General features: G+C 26.1%; 1 protein-coding gene across 13 annotated transcripts; it reads left to right on the top strand.

Moving 5' to 3' along the window:
- Positions 1-5: 5 nt before the first annotated feature.
- On the top strand, positions 6-18,239 carry LOC122852289 (protein daughterless). 13 transcript variants are annotated; one of them, XM_044152010.1, is made up of 17 exons: positions 7-257; positions 4,729-4,778; positions 5,067-5,283; positions 5,502-5,530; positions 5,614-5,664; positions 10,329-10,413; positions 10,494-10,630; positions 10,703-10,966; positions 11,064-11,225; positions 12,881-12,940; positions 14,134-14,277; positions 14,411-14,528; positions 14,993-15,143; positions 15,220-15,306; positions 15,398-15,543; positions 15,652-15,806; positions 16,597-18,239. In XM_044152010.1, exons 1-17 carry the CDS (start codon positions 176-178, stop codon positions 16,639-16,641), a joined length of 1,983 nt encoding a protein of 660 aa, XP_044007945.1. In that variant the 5' UTR covers positions 7-175; the 3' UTR covers positions 16,642-18,239. The 13 variants fall into 13 exon arrangements, with proteins under 13 accessions (XP_044007979.1, XP_044007945.1, XP_044007962.1 ...); XM_044152027.1 differs by having other exon boundaries at positions 9-257; positions 15,008-15,143; XM_044152001.1 differs by having other exon boundaries at positions 11-257; positions 10,703-10,978.
- Positions 18,240-18,300: the final 61 nt, after the last annotated feature.

The raw sequence follows: 18,300 nt of genomic DNA, 5'->3' as shown, positions 1-18,300 counted from the left end.
TGATCAATTTTCCCCATTTAAATTTTGACTTTAAATTATTGTAATTTACAGGTAACATGTAAGATACTCCAAAATTGCTTATTTGATACAACTCTGATATGAGGGTCTACGCGTGGCGACATCAGTAAACACCACTAAACCTGTCTGAACCTTAGTAGAAGTCCATGTCGGAAACATGGCGGCTAGTGACGATGAGCCGATGCATCTTTACGAAGTTTTTCAAAATTGTTTTAATAAAATCGCCAATAAACAACCCGGTGAGTGTTATTGTTTCGAAAAAAATACCCTATTTAATTAATTAAAATAACAAAAAACATAAAAACTTTAGTTGCAAAAATAACAAACTAAGCTTCTAAATTTATAACACGCATGACACTTACAAATGACACTTGATGGTTTCTACTAATCCGTAACAAAACAGTTGCATGACTTTTTAATAATTTTCCTAGACAAATGTGGTATTATGGATTTATTTTATTACAACAATAGGCATTATTTAATGCACCTTAACAATGTAAAATTAAAGTTTATTATCAAGTTGTTTTGATTTATAAACATTTGTTTATTGTCGCTGCTATCGTCTTAACCAACGTGAACCAACCCTACTTTTTTTTTTTATCTCTTATAATTTGTTTGACAACATAATTTTTTTATAAATTAATAAATTAGATTTATTTTTCATTATTAAATTCATACCAAAAAAAAAAGAAAAATGGTTGTAATTTTATGACATGGACGGTTTTACAATGAGAAGCTCCAATACAATGACAGATGGATTATGCTCTGTTATGATAGCAGACTAAAAAATCAACTAAAGGTTGTGCTATTCTTTGGAATTTTAAATCTTTTTTTTGTACTCCAAAATTCAGGGAGCTTGATAAATTTCCTCACTTCGAAAATAATAATTATTCTCACAATATTTAACAAGTTAAAATTATCTGGTGATTAAAAAAAAAATTATACAAAAGGAATAAGTGCAAATGAAGGTTATTGTTTAAATAAATTGTTTATTAATTATCAAAGTTAATAATATCTCGCAGTATTATTTAAACTATATAATAACAAAAAAAATAATTCTGTTTTTTAAGAGATTCGTTTTAATATCTTGATGTTGGGCCACAAAGTTTTGTCATTTGTCAAAGTTCTGTTGATCCTCCGGATATTAGACAATTTATAAATTATATTCTAACATATTTGACATATATTTAGTAATGATGTTGTAATCTATCTGTATCTAAGTGTCATCAGTTACAATCTAAATATAATGGAAATTTAAATCAATTCTTTACGTTCCAATTTAAATGTATATATGTTATCTTCATGTAAATTTATCAAGTCATCACTCGAATGACAACTCTCACTCTAAAAAACTTGTTTTAAATGGTCTTGGAATTTTATCTTTGAACAGTAGTCGTTGTTGTGATGCAAACACAATCCAAAGATTAAAATAAATTGATTGATCAAAAATGAAAATGACAGTCAAATGTCATCAGTGATTTTCATTAAAATAAATCGTTTAAGGTAGTTTAATGACAATTTAATTATCTCAATAAATTATCAAAATTTTTAGATTTGATTTTCTTTTTAAATTGTCATGTCAAAATGTCATGACAATTGTTTTTTTAATTAAAAAAATATCACAGTTAATTAAATAGTTATGTTCCAAAGATATTAAGTTCAAAAAAAAATTAGTTACTTTTTTAAAAAGAAAAGATTATTAAAAATGAAAAAATAAAATAATAATAATAATATTTTAACACCCGTCCAAGACTGATGGAATTTTCTTAATATTCAAAGAGGCTGACTCAAAAAGCAAGTCATGGGTTCGATTCTAACCAGGAGCAAACTCGTTTATTTTTTACAAATTTAATTTCGACACACCCTTCTTACGTATTGGGCTTAAAACCTGGGCCAAGAAATATATATTTTTTTTTTTTATTATAAATTACTCGAGCAATAGTATATAGTTCGCGTTAATATTTGTGACTGAAAAAAAAAGCTACGAACAAACAGGGTATGGGGATTCGGAACAGTGACGACCAATGACGTTTTTGGCTTTATAATATTCACTAATAATTAGGAAGGGTCCCCTCCCCAAACTTCTCCAGACTATATTTTAAATAAAATATAATAAACATAAAAATTAAACTGCGATGCAACTTTTTCTGTTTGTTGGCACCTTACGTAAATAATAATAATTATTTCTTTACTAAAAACTCATGTTATTTTTGCACTTTTAATAAGGAAATATTTTTAAATATTTATCTTATTCTTTTCTTCATATGGATTGTGATGGTTACCAAACAAAAACCATCACAAGAAAGTTGTACAAATTTTTTCTGTATATGCTTTCCATTATAATTTTAATTACAAATATTTTGTTCGCTTGATAAATGAACATCATCGATAGATTTTGTTGATTATAATCATAGCTAAAATGTTTAAATAACAAGTTATATTTTCTATGCAATTATTTGTTTGAAAAAATATTCTCAATTTATACGAGTTTTTTTAACACAAGTCATATGAGAATTTTTGTTGTATAAAGGCATTTAAAAATTGTGTGTTGAATTCACCTGGAAAGAAAAAGTAATGGTATATTTAAAAATAAAATAAGAAAAAATACTTGTTGAACGTTTCTTAACTGTTGGAATATTACATAGGGGTACTTAATATACACCATAAACAAGTTTAAATATATAAAAAGTAAAACAAATATATATTTTCTATCTAAAATTTTTATAGTTTTGTATTTATCAGTTGTATTAATTGAGTCATCACAATATATTCCTTGTCATCATAATAAAATTGTAGATGTTAAGAAGGTCGATTCACATATGAGTCTAAGAAAATATAAAAAAAAAAATATATCTCGTCACATATTCTAGCCATACATGGAATTATAAGTTATTTTATTGTTTTTTTTTTTTTTTTTTATTCCGAACAATAGTTTTATTTTCCAAAGCCACATATTTCTAAAACCAGTATTTCTATTTTCCTATGAATCGAAGAAAAAAAAATATATCGGTATCTTATAAATATACAATCAAAATTTTCTTCAACTTGCTTTAATAATTTTCTTATACTTTCTAACAGATGATAAATTATTCTAAGCTATCATATGATTTGAATAATTTATATATTAATATACTCATAAGTTGATAGTTTTTTATCTCAATTTATATTTTTTATATGTTTTAATAATTATATTATAATTTTAAAAATAATAAAAAAAGTTGAGAATTACTGTAAATTTATTGGGCCCTTATACCCTACGCCAGTGTACCTTGGCGGGCCCCTTATAGTGGTAACATAAAGGGGGGCAACGACAGCTGCTACGGCAACTCGCTCCCCCCCTTTTGCCAACTGACAAGCTCTTGGTTGCCTTTCACTGTATTTTACAACCCCCGTTACCCTCTTCCACCACCAAAGCTTCATCCGGCGTTTTCTTTCCAGTTTGGTCGCGTGGCAAAACGATACTATATGTTTACATTTTATATATATATATATGTACCACACTAAGCAGTGTAATATTATAATATGACAGGTATCATTAATATATATTAAAATTCATAAAAAAAAGAAAAATTAAAAAAAATCTATGTTTTATTTTTATAAACCTAGATATTTAAATAATATTACAATTGTCTTGTAAAATTATTAATAATTTTTCATATTTTTATTATAAAATATATATGCATATAATGCATTTTCAAATATAATGCGGAACCCTTACTTCCCACGACTTTGTCACTGAATAGTGGGTCCATAAACTTTATACTATATGGATATATATATAAATTATATACATTTATTTTCAATTGTTGATTTTTTTTTTCAAAAAAAAAATATTCACAGGCTATATACCGAGCTTCCATAACTGGTTTGTTTCATAATTAAATAGGCCTATTTATCTTAAACAAATGGTATATCTATTTGCATTATTCAAAAATAAAATAAAAAGCAAACAATAAAAAGTATAATCAAATATTAGGATTCAATTCATTGAGTTTTTTTTTTATATTAAAAAAATAATGATAAAAAAGACGAATATACTTTATATGGTTGAAATATATTTCAAAATATGTAGGTGGACTTTCGCCTGTTTAATAAATGCCGCAAATCGGGTTCGAACCTGGTATACCTTTGATATTATATATAGTTCCGCAATACTTTTTATCATCTTTTTATATTTTAAAATAATATTGGAATTTTATTCATGAAATATAAAATTAAAAAAAACATATTAATTAGTCGCTTATCGTATCTTAAAATTTTCTTATCTTATCTTTTTAATTTTGAGTTTTAAAAAAATTCAAATAAGCTTTGAAAAAAAAAAATTATTTTAAAGATTTAGGGTGATAAACAAATTTTACGCATCAAGTATTTTATTACGAGTAAAAAAAAAATTTGAGCCAACAAGCTTCCTAAGTTTTTAACTATGTCTCGGCGGAAGTGCTGTATCTTTTTCAAAACAACCATCTTAAACTTCTTGAACAGATATTTTAGATTCTGTCCTAAGGATCTATTGGTTTTTACTGAATTTTTTTTTTTAAGTCTACCGACACTTTGAGAGATTGCTTTTTTTTTTTTTTTTTTTTTCTAATAAAAATATTCTATCTAAAAAACAACATGTTCGTTTACTATCATTTATATTTTTTTCCGGTGATACAGAAATATTAAATTTATCAGTTAACATTAATTGTTTTTTATTTTTATCTATTACAGAAAAACCTGTTTTCCAGAATTCTTATGGCAACACAATGGAAAGTGATATGGTTCGTATGAATTAAAAATTTTTATTGCATGCAAGTAAATGATTTTAAAATATTTTACACTCGTGCAATTACCTAGAGTCTTTTTAAAATAAAATCTACTGTTTTTAAATAAAGCAATAGGCACGTGTTGGTAACGCCCACAATTTTTAAAGAAAAAAAAAAAAAAGTTGATATATAGAAAATTCATTGCGATTAAGATTATCAGTTGTATAACTCTTGATTTATCAATCGAGAAGAATAAAATTAATCATAAAATTAAAATATATTTTTTAATATTTTATATTGCAGACATATGTTGACCCTGCATTTGGACAAGTGCCTGTATTATCAAGAGTACCCGAAAATAATGAAGATATTGAAACAGCAAATGGATCAACGTATACACCTGATTCCCCGTATTTTCCATTTGGAACACGAGGAGTTACACTGCCCCTAGGTAATTCAGCTCCGATATCACATCTTACAACCCCGATTGGAAATAATTTAAAGCTGCCGATTTCTCCTGGTAATTATTACTTTCGTTATTTATATTATTGAAATTACGATGTGATGCTACACTTAAAATATCGTTTCGCCAATTCAAATGTTATTCTTGGCATTTTTTACTCGTAATATATTTATAAAAAAAAAATTTGTCACTGATAAGAATCGAACCGAGGATCGTTGATTTCTGAATCAATTGTCTAATCAACTTTTTATAATAAATATTTTTCGTTGTTACAGGTGATCCATCTGTTAAACGTAGAAAAAGTGTGAGTACCTTATTATAGTATTATATTTTTAGTAATATAATATTGATTATTTAAAACTATTATAAGTTTTTAATTTATTTCAGAATCCAAATGATGTAGATAATAAAGAAATCATGACGACACAACAACAATGGGTGAGTTTAAAATTGTCATATTGTTTTCATTAAAACTTGTAAAGCGTGGGAATGATTAATCAATTTTTATTTGTGTATTTGGGTTTTTGTCTTTTTGATAAATGCATACGGAAAAAAAGCGATATATAAATTATAGCTGAAGTATAAACCTCGCCTAGGCAAATAATCTTAGCCTTAGTTTTTTGCGCATGACACTACACAATGCGCCGTGAAATTACTCTTCAAGTAATAGTTGGTAACATACAAAGTTCATTAACATTAATTTTTACATATGCGTTAAAAAATTCCCGCATTTATTAATTTATTGCTGGTAGCATAAATTTTTTGAATATATCTAACTTGTCCAGGTGGGCTATTATTGACGCACTAACAACCCTACAGGTTCTGGCATCCTTCTTTTTTAGTTACAACCATGCCAGTGTAAAAACAAATGCGCATACGTCAGTCATACTATTTACATGTGTAATACAGAAATAAATTTTATTTAATGAAATAAAGCTACCTAAAGATACCTCTAGTTTCGACATTGCGTTTTAGTATATAACATCCGTATGGCGGCGCTTGGAAATCAAGTGTTTAATCACTTGAAAAATACATTTCCACATTTTTTATTTACTAATACATACTTTTTGAGTGATTGAGCAGTTCCTTACTTCTGTCGCTTGAAAAAATTATTATTTTCTGTTTATGACAAGGCTAATTAATGGGCAAAAGAAATCTCCCATTTTCGAAATCATTGGGGATGATAAAAACGAGGGGATGAATTATTCGACACAAAAGTATCATAGAATATCATAGATGTTTATAAGTATAATTTATATATTTTCAAATAATGATTTTATCCAATCTTACTTGATGATTGATCAATTTTAAATGCATTACTTGGCTCAATCAAAGAGACAATTGTTTACGTTAAATTCCAACTAATTTGCATACATTTCCCACTATTTTCTCGCTGTTAAAAGGAAAAATCCTCTAAAAATTTTACTGTTGTTTTAAACACTACTTGCTATTGGTGTAGTCATATGGAAGGTTTATGCACCATCCACCAACCAACATCTTGCTTCATTATAACCAGACTATCCTAGGGATTTTATATGTGTGCGGATGAGAGCCCCTTTTGCGGTTGGAAAATAAAGTGGGATAAAGCAAGGAAATTAAGCTTGGTTAGAGGGGGATATATTATTGTTATAAAACAGAGCGAGAGAGAATTGTCGCTTGGCCTATTAAAATGGTGGGGAGTTGTAACTTTCTTTATACCGAGCGTCAGTCGTGACGCGTACCCCGAGTTGATACTGTTTTGTGCTTGTACATATGTACATTATTATTATTATTATACTTAACATTTTTTAACGAAAAAAAAAAAAAAAAAACATTTTCATTCTGGCGTAACTTAGTTAATCGATAATCTCATCGTTGATATTGTGGATATTAATAAACGTTAAAAACTAGTACATATTAAATTATTTATTTTTGATAATATTTCTATTTTTTTTTCTTTTTTTTTTTTTTTTTTTTTTTGTGTGTCATTATCTAGCTCTAATGCTTTGAGATCAATGAAAAAAGACAGAATAATCGAAACATATTTTACAATTGTTTAACTTTATGAGTGTCTCATTATTTCTTACCATAAATAAATAAAAAAAAATAATATAAAGAGGCCACTCCAGTCTATTGTTAATCTTATTATTTACTCATTTTTTTTTTTTTTTTTTTTTTGTTTATTTAACTTATGATTTTTAAATGTTAATGAATAAGTGAGTAAATGTGACAAATATAGTAAAAACAAAGAGCCTTATTTTAGGCTGGGCTGTGTTATACCGGCTACAAAAAAAAAGTTTTTTGTCTGAATTTTATTGGGCAACAAAGTCAAATATAGTTCGTTTTTTATAATATATACATATTGGTGGTATTGGCAACGACGCATCTTGATGTTTTAGTGCCATGTGTGTTGGAAAATTTCCTTGTGTTCATCTTCCAATTTGTGCTTCGTTATTAATTTTTTTATTTCTCTGTTGGTAAAAAAGATATAACAAAATAAGTATTATACACTAAAAAATGACAAAAGTTATGTCACGTAAATGTGTACGTTTCTGGAATAGACAGGCAATATTTTTATTAATTAGTTGATTTATTATTTATTTATCTTTTTTCAATAAAAAAGCTTTCAATTGACATTAATTTAATTGATAATAATATCGTCAACAATTAATAACAATAAGCTATAAATGTTGACTGTTCATGTTTTGTGAATTAGTTCAAAAATAATTAAAAAAAAAAATAGAATCAAATGATCTATTAAAAACAATTATACTGTTTGTTTTTATTTGTTTTTTTTTCTTTCGTTTTTTTTATTTTTTACCAAAGTGATTATTTATTATTGTGATAACGAACATTAAAATATTGTCAATGCTTAGTGACAAAACAGATTGAAAATAAAAACGACATTATTTCCAAAGAAAAAAATTAAAAAACAGTTAATTTTAATAGTGATGATTGAATGATTGTAAATTATCATTTTTGTTTATTTTAAATATTAATATAAAATATGCAATCAAACGCAATACTAAGTGAGGTCAGTCACACAGAAAAGTTGCCTATCAGCAACAATAACAACAATTTAAACAACAATGTATCAGCTGGTGCTGACATAATGTTTCAAATGGAAGATGAAAGCATGACGCAGCTAGGAAATGCTTTTCAATCTGCCTATCAATCTATTGCTGGTGTTGCACAGGTAACAATAGTATACATAAAAAAAAAAAAAAAAAAAATCAATCATTTGCTTACAGTAAATTATGTCTCTGGAAGTTTGTATAGTTATCGAATTTATCTATCAAAACTATAAATATTAGTATCATGCTGCTGTCAGCCAATAACTGTTAGTCGTTTTTTATTTTTATTCTAATCAAATGTCGTTAAGTAAAGAAAAAAAAAAAAAAACCTCTAATTTGTGAGATAAGATAAGTTGACATTATCTTATTTAAAATTGCTCCAAATTAATTATAAAATTCTATTTATAAATGTTTTTTTTTTTTTTTTTTTTTTTAACTCAGTTAATTTATATATTTTATATTTAAAATATATTATCTGGTAAAATCATTAAGTGTAGCTTTAAAAGATTTAAATTAAAAGTAATATTATTATCGCATAGTTTCTGAGATGACGCTAAGCTCGCTGCCATTTTTTGCTCCAGAATATTATATGCTCAGGGACGAATTGTGTGCCGGAGCTTTAAAGGCACTAAGACATATTCTTTAATCTGTTGCCGCTATATGTACGACAGCGTCACACAATATTTTTGTGACAGCAGTGAAAATTTTTAGAAAATTTTCAATTTTTCGAATTATTTTATTTGGATTGATGAAACTCAAAAATTTAATAATTTAATGAACAATATACAATTGTATATTCAAGTTTAATGCCTATGTTGCATATTTATTTTATTCATATAAAAACTTGGATCAAAAGAATACTAAATCGACCATTTTTTACCACGACGGGTTAGCCACACAACACAGCAGCAGTTAATATTAAAATTATTCGTCTCAAAAAAAAAAATATATATCGTATTTTATCTTGTTAAAAAATCAACTTGAAACAGTTTTTTTTAATACCCTATATAAGATCTTGAATAATTACGCAAAAAAAAAGAATAAAAAAATTATTCATTTTTATTTTTAATATATAGTGATTTGTTTATGAGATTAAAATAACAAAAAGTCACGAGAGAAAAACAATGATTCCTAACACAGTTGATTAAGAGACTATTTGTTTTTTTTTTAAATATTATTTTGCATATATAGTTTAAGGAAGTTAGAAAGACATTTGAAAAGTAATAGATTCTTTTGAAACTTGGTTAAAACGTTGCTCTATTGTATTCCATAACGAGTGCTGTATTTTTTTCCAGTTTTCTTGATTTGTTTTTGAATTATTCATAGTTTAAAAAAAAACTATTTTACATTGGTTCTAAATATTTATTTGATTTAATTCTCACATATGTGAGAAAATATCAAGAATAATAATCAAAAGTATTGCTTACTTCATGATTTTATCTGCAATTTTTGATTAATTTTCAAATAATAAATTGAAAAGATTTTTACTTTAATATATAAATTCTACAACTAAGTACTAATGTATTTATATTGGCGCTCTTGTCGCTTGGTTTTAACTTTATTTTGCAACTGTACGATAAAAGTGCCTCCAGAGCTTTTTTAAGGTAGCAAAACACTTTAAATTGAGCAATGAATATAAATAAAAAAAACAAGAAAATGAATGGACAATAAGGATTATCCTAGCGAGGTGTCACAAATCGTGTAATAATTACCAAAATAATATGCTACTAAAATTAGCAACTGTAGTCAACGGCTATACAGTAGGGGAAATAAAATTATAGCCAATAAATAAATATCCTAAAACCGCAGAATACAATTTATTGCAAAAATATATAGGAAGTCTATTTTTTTTTTTGTCTAAATTAAAAAGGTAAATAGTGACCCTAACGAGAATCGAACCGACAACCTTTTCGTTTATAGGCAAATGCCTCAATTAAACATGAAGCTTTTTACTATGTTTAAAACTAAAAATATATAAAGTCACTAAGATTATGGAAATGTTGGTTTTTGTTTTCCGAAATGTAATTTTTCATTTTTTTTTCTTTCCAGTACGGTTCAGACGAATTTGGGCCAAACTCTCCTAGATACACATCACCTAAAGCAACAACGCTTTATCCAGATGCTTATTATCTCGGTAAGTAACTCACTGTTATTTATTATTAAAAGTAATTTTTATTGAAATTCTTATTGTTATTATTCGTGTTATATTTCTAGATGGTAATGCAGCAGGAACGGGGCCTGGTGATCCATGGACTGGTGGTGGAAATGCTGTACAGCCACCCTACAGTGGTTACTCATCATCTCACTTAGTACAGTCAGCGTATCCAATGCACTTACCTCATGATCCTATGGTAAGTTATTTGTTTTTTTAATCGACATTATTTTATGTTGACTTGTATTTAATTCGTATCTAAATATTACAGCAAGCCTACTCAGCAATGTCACCAAATGGAGAACAAGGAACATCGGTTTTAAGTTCTGCACCAAGTGCTGCATCATTACCGCCAATGTCAACGTTTCGTGGAAGTGCACAAGTTGCTAGTAATGGACCAATTGTAACGACACCTAATTCCTTGCAGTATAATCATAGTCCTGTTCCTACAAATCCACCTGTACCATCAACAAATGCCCCAACGAATAATCAACAGTCTGCCTCTACTACTATAGGAAAAACTCTTGCATCTGTAGTAAGCACACGAGTACGTGTAAACGTCACTCTTTCATATTAAAAATATAATTTATTTTTTAAAATATTTTTACCTACAATTTTTGTTTTATTTTCAGATTTATCCAACAGATCAATCTGTTTCAAGTTATAGCAGCAATCCATCAACACCAGTAGGCTCACCACCACCATTAACAAATTCAGCATCAAATTGGGCACCTGGTGCTACTTCTATATCACCACATTTTACATCAGATCCAAATAGAGGAACAATTCACATGGTATGAATTATCTACAAACTCATTGTTTTGTTTTTTATTTTTGTTGAGTGTTAAGAATAATTGCCAAAAAGTTACCGTTGATGTTGCTTTTTAATTAAGTTATATTTTAATTATTCAACAACTGAAGTTTAGATTTGTATTGATAATTGAGACAAGTATAGACTTGACTTTAATTGCAAGCTTTTATCAAGACTCATTTTATACTAAAAATCAACAATTAAAACAATTTGCTATTTTTGAATGATTAATGTTGAGTCTTGGTACTAGTCTCAAGCATGAAAAAAAAGTTTAAATCATCCTAAACTTGTCCCTTATTATTGATACTTATCTCGGTCATAGTTTGATGATGATATTCAAGTATAGATTTGACTAATTAGGTGTGTGACCTCGGTTAACGTGGTGGAACTTGCGCATACGTTCTGATTGTTTACATTAAATTGTTTTTTTTTTTTATTCGCCATAGCGTGTTATCGTAGATATTTGCAGTTTTGTTATAAGCAGTATTGCAAGGTCCACTATTGCAGTAAATCTAACAGACTTTTATTGATTATATTTCTGTACTAACCTGTCAATTTTATTATTTTTAAATCACATCGTTGAAATGTCATTAGTAAATTAACCACACTTAATTAGTCAATTAAAAATTTGAATATCTAAATTAAATTATTAATCAAAAAAATATAATAAAGTCGTGTCTTTTCTTAGCATATTAACATATTAGAGGCGTTAATTCTCCGAACGAAATATAAAATTACCAATATCGAAAGCTCGTAAATGTTTGTTAATTAATAGAGACCCAAAAAATTCATAGCTAGTAGAGTTCAATATTAATTATCCAAACTTATTTGTCATCTATGAATCTTTTTAAGAAATTGTTTAGTCTGTTTGTCTCTTCAAGACAAAGATAGCCCCTTTTTTCAATCAAATCAAACAGTGTTTATTATCTCGGATAAACAAAAGAGTAGCTGGTTTATATAGAGCTAGCTGAGCTGGTAAGTCATTTGATATTAAAATTGGATATGCTGACCGCTAATTAACATGTCTCCCTGCCAATTTACGGTCTCATATTTCAGTTGATATTTTTTATTTTTTATTTGCGATTTTTTATCAGCGGTAAATACATAGCTCCATTGACTAACTGACCTGAAGTCGGATAACAAACGCTAATCTACTCGTAGATTATTATTTTTTTAAGATAGAATTTTTTTTTTTTTTTTTTAAGTTGATTTTGTTGTTCTTTATATACACTGAAAAAAATTTTAGTTTTATATTTATCTTAAAAATTCTAGTATTTATAATTAAACGCATGAGATTAAATTATAAATACTAGAATTAAATTAATAAATATAAAACAAATATTTTTTGTTTTTTTTTTTTATATATTACAAATAGTTAATTTAATTTGTTTAATTCTAATATTTAGAATATAATCATACCTTGTGATGAAATTCATTCGTTTAATTCTAGTATTTAGATAATAATAAAAAATATAATAATATAATTTAATATAATACTAGAATATATGGAATAAATTTTATCTTAAAATTCTAAATACAAGAATTTTTCGAATGAGTGTATATAAAACTAAAAAATTTTTCAGTAATAGTTTCTTTTGTTTTTGGTTTTTTGTTGTTGCGTTGGTGTTTTGTATGAAGCCGGCACCTGAACAGCAGAGGCTAGACGATGCTATCGGCTACCTTCGCGACCACGTCGAGGTGAGGATTGCCGATTAAATTTTTTGTTTTTTTTTGTCCTGTTATACAAGAATAAAAAAAAAAAAAAATTCAATAATCATTTTTATAATAATTATAGAATACATATATAGAAAAAATAATAAGAGTTTTTCTCAACTTGATTGGGTTTAAATCCTTAGATCCAAAATTTCATAAAACTTGTGTTTAATTAATTTTTTTTATTTGAATTATTATTTTATAACAGTTTCAAATTATTTTAACTTTCTAATGATTTTATTCTATGCATGTATTCTGTACCTCAACTCAATTGCTCTTTGTCAACTCAGTTATCCATTCGACAGATTAATTCTTCTTGACTCTCATCTAGGAATAACATAATCTTGCACTCGATTTCGCTGATCAAAATACCACAGATCCATATGATTTTTGTGTCCATTATTTGACATCTGAAACAGATAAAAAAAAAATGTAATATCTGTAAAAACAGGTGTGCTTGATTGTGATTATTTCTACGTAGTTTTTAAAGTAAAATTCGTTAAACAATTGTGCTTTAAAATAAAACATGTACATATTCTGTACATATTTTATTTAAGTATCTTTACAAAATTAAATAAAACTAATACTTAACATTTTTTGCGGATAATTTGCCAACTGGTAAATCATAATCTTCTTTTTATTTTTTTCATTTATTATTTTATCAAAATAATCAACAGTTATTTTTTTAAAGTACCAATAGCTCAATATCTCAGACACTATGAATTCACGAGAATTTCTATCTTTTGATTTTTTAAAAATCTACACAGTATTTTTCTTTTTCTGTAGCTCTAAGAGTTGATGGAAAATTCTCTCTAACTATCAATAAAATCACTTACAAAGCGAATATTTTTTAAGCTCCAAAGGTTGCCTGATCAAATTGAGAGTTAACTCTTATCATACATTATTAAAACGATTAAATTATGAAACTCAATCATTTACATAGCAAAGTTGTTTATGTTTTTTTTATCATTTTTTACTTCCTCGTAATAAAATATGATTGGAAAATTATATAAACAAATGGAAATAAAAATAAATGCTTATTAAAATTTTTCAAAGTAATAATAATAAAATTATTGTTTTTGCTTGAGTTTTATAATTTTTTTTTTTCAAGTTATTTGAATAAGTTACACTTAGGATCAGCGTAATCGAGACAAATGTCGGATATTCTGTTAATACAGGGTTCACGGATGGAGGAACGACTAGATGATGCTATTAATGTACTGAGAAATCATGCAGAAAGTCAACTTGGTCTTCACCTTGGTTCGGTTGGTCCTCATGGTTCATTATATTCACACACCTCACCACCACAATTGGATCATCTTGTAAGTACAATTTTTCATCCATTTATTTATTTATTTATATACAAACAAAGTCCTAGACTTTGAAAAAAAAAAATATAAACGTTGGTCCGGATAGTAATGACTCGTTTTAATTTAAAATTTATTTTCTTTTCAGGCAAGTCCACATCCTGCAGTGACGGTTGCTCAAACACAAGGCTCTTATTCCGGATTAACACCAACTTCTGATACAGATGGCTCAATAAAAATTGAAAGATTACCTGCGGCAAATGCCAGTAAGTTTTAAGTCGTATTTTAAAAAGCTATTTTCTTTTTTTTTTTAATTTCAAAGCTGATTACAATTTAATTGCAAAATCTGACAAGATAATAATGAATTTTTTTGAAATTATGATATGATTTATAATTGGAAAATTCAGGTTGAAAATAAAACAAGTAATTAGAGATGATAATAATAAATATTCTATTCATAGTTTAATTTTAGATATGTCATGATTTTATCGATCGAATAAAAATATACTGTAGCAGGTATATAATTAAAAAATATTAAATTATAATTTTAAAAATAAATTTTAATCAATGTTTTTTATTAATTATTACTACCAGATATTTTTGTAAAAATATTTAAATTTATCTCGATTAATATTCTATACAATTCAAACTTCAAAAGCTTTTTTTTTTTTTTTTGTATTACTTAATAAATTTTTCACGTTATTATTGTATCAGTATTAATAATTCGTAGAATATATATCTTTAGAAAAGAGGAAGGATCCACCAGACAGTAGTGGTGTAGAAACAAAACCATCAAGTAGTGAATTAACATCTCCTGTTATTGGTGGAACTCAAATTAATTCAACAACTTCAGGAAAAGGAACAAAACGTTCACGAAGATAGTGAGTTTTTATAATATTAGTTATTTTCTACTCAACAGATAAATTAACCTTCTTTTGTTTTTGTGAATTATTGTAGTTCGAGTGCTGATGAAGACTGTGATGATCCTGGCACCAAAGCTGTTCGTGAAAAAGAACGTCGACAAGCAAATAACGTTCGTGAAAGGTTAGTTAATATAATTATTATATTAATTTTTCATACTAGTATTGATTAGCGAATTGGGATAAGTTAATTAATGATTTTATTTATTTTTAAGGATACGTATTAGAGATATTAATGAAGCTTTAAAAGAACTTGGTCGAATGTGTATGACTCATCTAAAAACCGACAAGCCTCAAACAAAACTTGGGATTCTCAATATGGCTGTTGAAGTTATAATGACATTAGAACAACAAGTGAGAGGTATGCAATACAATAAAAATTAAATAATACAATTTAAATGTATCTAATCTTATTTTAATAACTCTTTGATACATCAATGAATCTAATTTTTATTTTTTATTTTTGTAGAGCGTAATTTAAATCCAAAAGCTGCCTGTTTAAAAAGGCGAGAAGAAGAAAAAGCTGAAGATGGCCCAAAATTACCAGGACATATTGCGGCACATATTACTCATACACATGGTCATCCGCATACACATCCGCAACCTTCCTTCCCCGCAATCACCGTTAGTACTTCACAAAATTTTGACTAATCATGTTATTCAAAATCTTCGTACTTATAATTTTCAAAGCTTTGTTTTTATTATTATTTATCTCAATTTTTTTTTAAATTATTTTAATTCAAACTAGTTAAAAATATTAATTATTATTTTATAAAATTAGGTGTTTCAAAAAACACGCTGACTCTCACGTACAGAGTATAATATTTATTAGTGACAAAGCTTTAGTATACAAATTCGAAATTAAAAAATAATAAAATAAATAATGATACTGAAATCAAAGTCACTGGTTATAGTGCAGCTAATAATATTGATGCAATCAAAATTTTTTCAATAAAAATTAAAATAAATGATTTATTTCAAATTATATTAAAAAAAACTATTTTAAATATTGGTTTATTTGTGAGTTGAATATATATCAAGTTAAAAAAATATATAAAACTTGTCAATGCTCAATCAACAAAGCATTACCATTTATGACTTTTATAATTTATAGATAAATATTAACACTATTAATAAAATTTACTTTTTAATAACAACTTTAACCATTTTTTTTATTAAACTATTTTATATGATTTTTGTATAATTTTTGTAAATTATTATCAATGATGATAATAACAATGGAATTACTAATAACAAACTTTATATAAATTTTTTTTTGTTTTTTTTTTTTTTCAACTAGAAATTAGTAAACGTTTTTTTTTTTTTTTTTTTTTTTTTTTAAGAAAAATTTTGTCCGTGTTATTGCAGAATTATCTTAAGGACAATTCATATATTAATGATTTTATTATTTTAGGGGCCGCCATCTTCAATTCAACATAATCCAGTGCAACCTCAGTAGCAAAAATTGGCTAATCGCCCGTTATGCTGAACTCATGTTGTAGGTTTACCTAGCCTGTGGATAAATCTTGACAAAAGAAACGAAAAATAAAACAAAAAAGATAAAATGGTAGTAATACCACTCAATTATCTATTCTTAAATAGTTAAGTAAAACAAAACGTCTTTTTTTATTTTCATGGAAGAAAATATAATCATGAAAATAAAATAAATAAAACAATCGTGAAAAAAGTGAACTATCAAGGTGCGCAATTTCATTTTTCAAAAATGAAAATATCTTAACTTAAACCACGAAAAAAGAAAAAAACAAAAAGAAAAAGAAAAGAAAACTTAAAAAAAACATGAGATTCCGATTAATGTTGTTATCAATTGGGCTTTTCCTTAGCTTCAAGTCATAAATATATATTATATATATATTATTTTCCTTTCTTTTTCTTTTTATAATTTTAATTTTGTTTTTAAGAAATTGAGATGCTCCTCGAGATTAATCGATTGATCGATGAGCTAGGTGATCAACCAAGCTCCAATATATTGACAATAAATGAATTTCTATTCTTAACAAATGATATAATTATAAGGAAAATGTCTTGTCTAAACTTTGTTATAGTTTTCTGTCACACATATCAAACTGCGAATGAATGCGCAAATTGATGCCTTCAGAATTTTGACCTTAATCGATTTTGGTACAATTGTTAATAAAAAAAAAAAAAAAAGCTTAACGAAAATAAGACCATATCGATAGCCGTATAAATTTATTGAAGATATGAATAAAAATATATCATAATAAAAATAAATTATATTCGAATCGAACTCAACTACATTGGAACTGTAGAATTGAGGACCATTCTTTTTCAATAACAAGAAAAAATAAATTTGAGAAATATCTCAAATAATGTCTATTAATTTTATAATATTTCGGAAATGTGAATTTGGAATGATATTTATTAAGTTCTAATTAATGAAATAGTCTACAAGCAAAATAAGTAAATTAAAAAAACAAAAATAAATAAGAATGAATAATTTTAGCTCACATTGAAATGCCATTTACTTTTAAGCTGACATTTTTCAACAGCATATAATTTTATAACAAACAATAAGTAAATAACAAAAATAAAAAATTTCAAGAGCATGAAAAAAATTTCATTTGAATAATAAAAAAAATTTTTAAAATATTTCAAAAATATATAAGAAAGTATGATGATGGTTTAAAATTATTTTTATAAACAGCAAAAAAAGAAAATAAATAAATAAAAGAGTTAAAAATGAAAAGATAGTTAAAGTTCCTCTTCCAAAATGCAAAAAATTTAAAAAAAAAATGATTAAAATTTAAATTACATACTTAATAAATCATTGCATTATTACACAGCTGTTTCTTTTTTTTTTTTTTTTAATTCAAAATTTGTATAAAAATTTTGAACGATGATTATTATTTTTTTTTTCTTTTTTTGTACTTGGCCTAATTATATAAATTTAAAAATTCATGGAACAGTTATTATTCGTATACGCAGTAATTTGTTGAGTTTGCAAATGTAGAGTGCAGTAGATAGGATGAATGTACGATTGATATATATTAAAATAATTGATAAATTATAAGTGTCTGATTTGTAATAAAAAAAAAAAATAATGAAACGAAAAATTTGTTGAAAATGAAGATTGAATGTG

Source organism: Aphidius gifuensis, linkage group LG1, assembly GCF_014905175.1.
Source record: "Aphidius gifuensis isolate YNYX2018 linkage group LG1, ASM1490517v1, whole genome shotgun sequence".
Lineage (NCBI taxonomy): Eukaryota > Metazoa > Arthropoda > Insecta > Hymenoptera > Braconidae > Aphidius > Aphidius gifuensis.
The sequence above is the reverse complement of the archived record's forward strand: the minus strand, read 5'-3'. Positions and strand labels throughout refer to the sequence as shown.

Coding starts and splice junctions, on each gene's coding strand:
- LOC122852289 (XM_044152001.1), top strand. CDS start 176: ATGGCGGCTAGTGACGATGAGCCGATGCATCTTTACGAAGTTTTTCAA. Junction 5,665..10,328: donor TGACGACACAACAACAATGG/GTGAGTTTAAAA, acceptor TTTTCTTTCCAG/TACGGTTCAGACGAATTTGG. Junction 14,278..14,410: donor CACCACAATTGGATCATCTT/GTAAGTACAATT, acceptor TTTTCTTTTCAG/GCAAGTCCACATCCTGCAGT.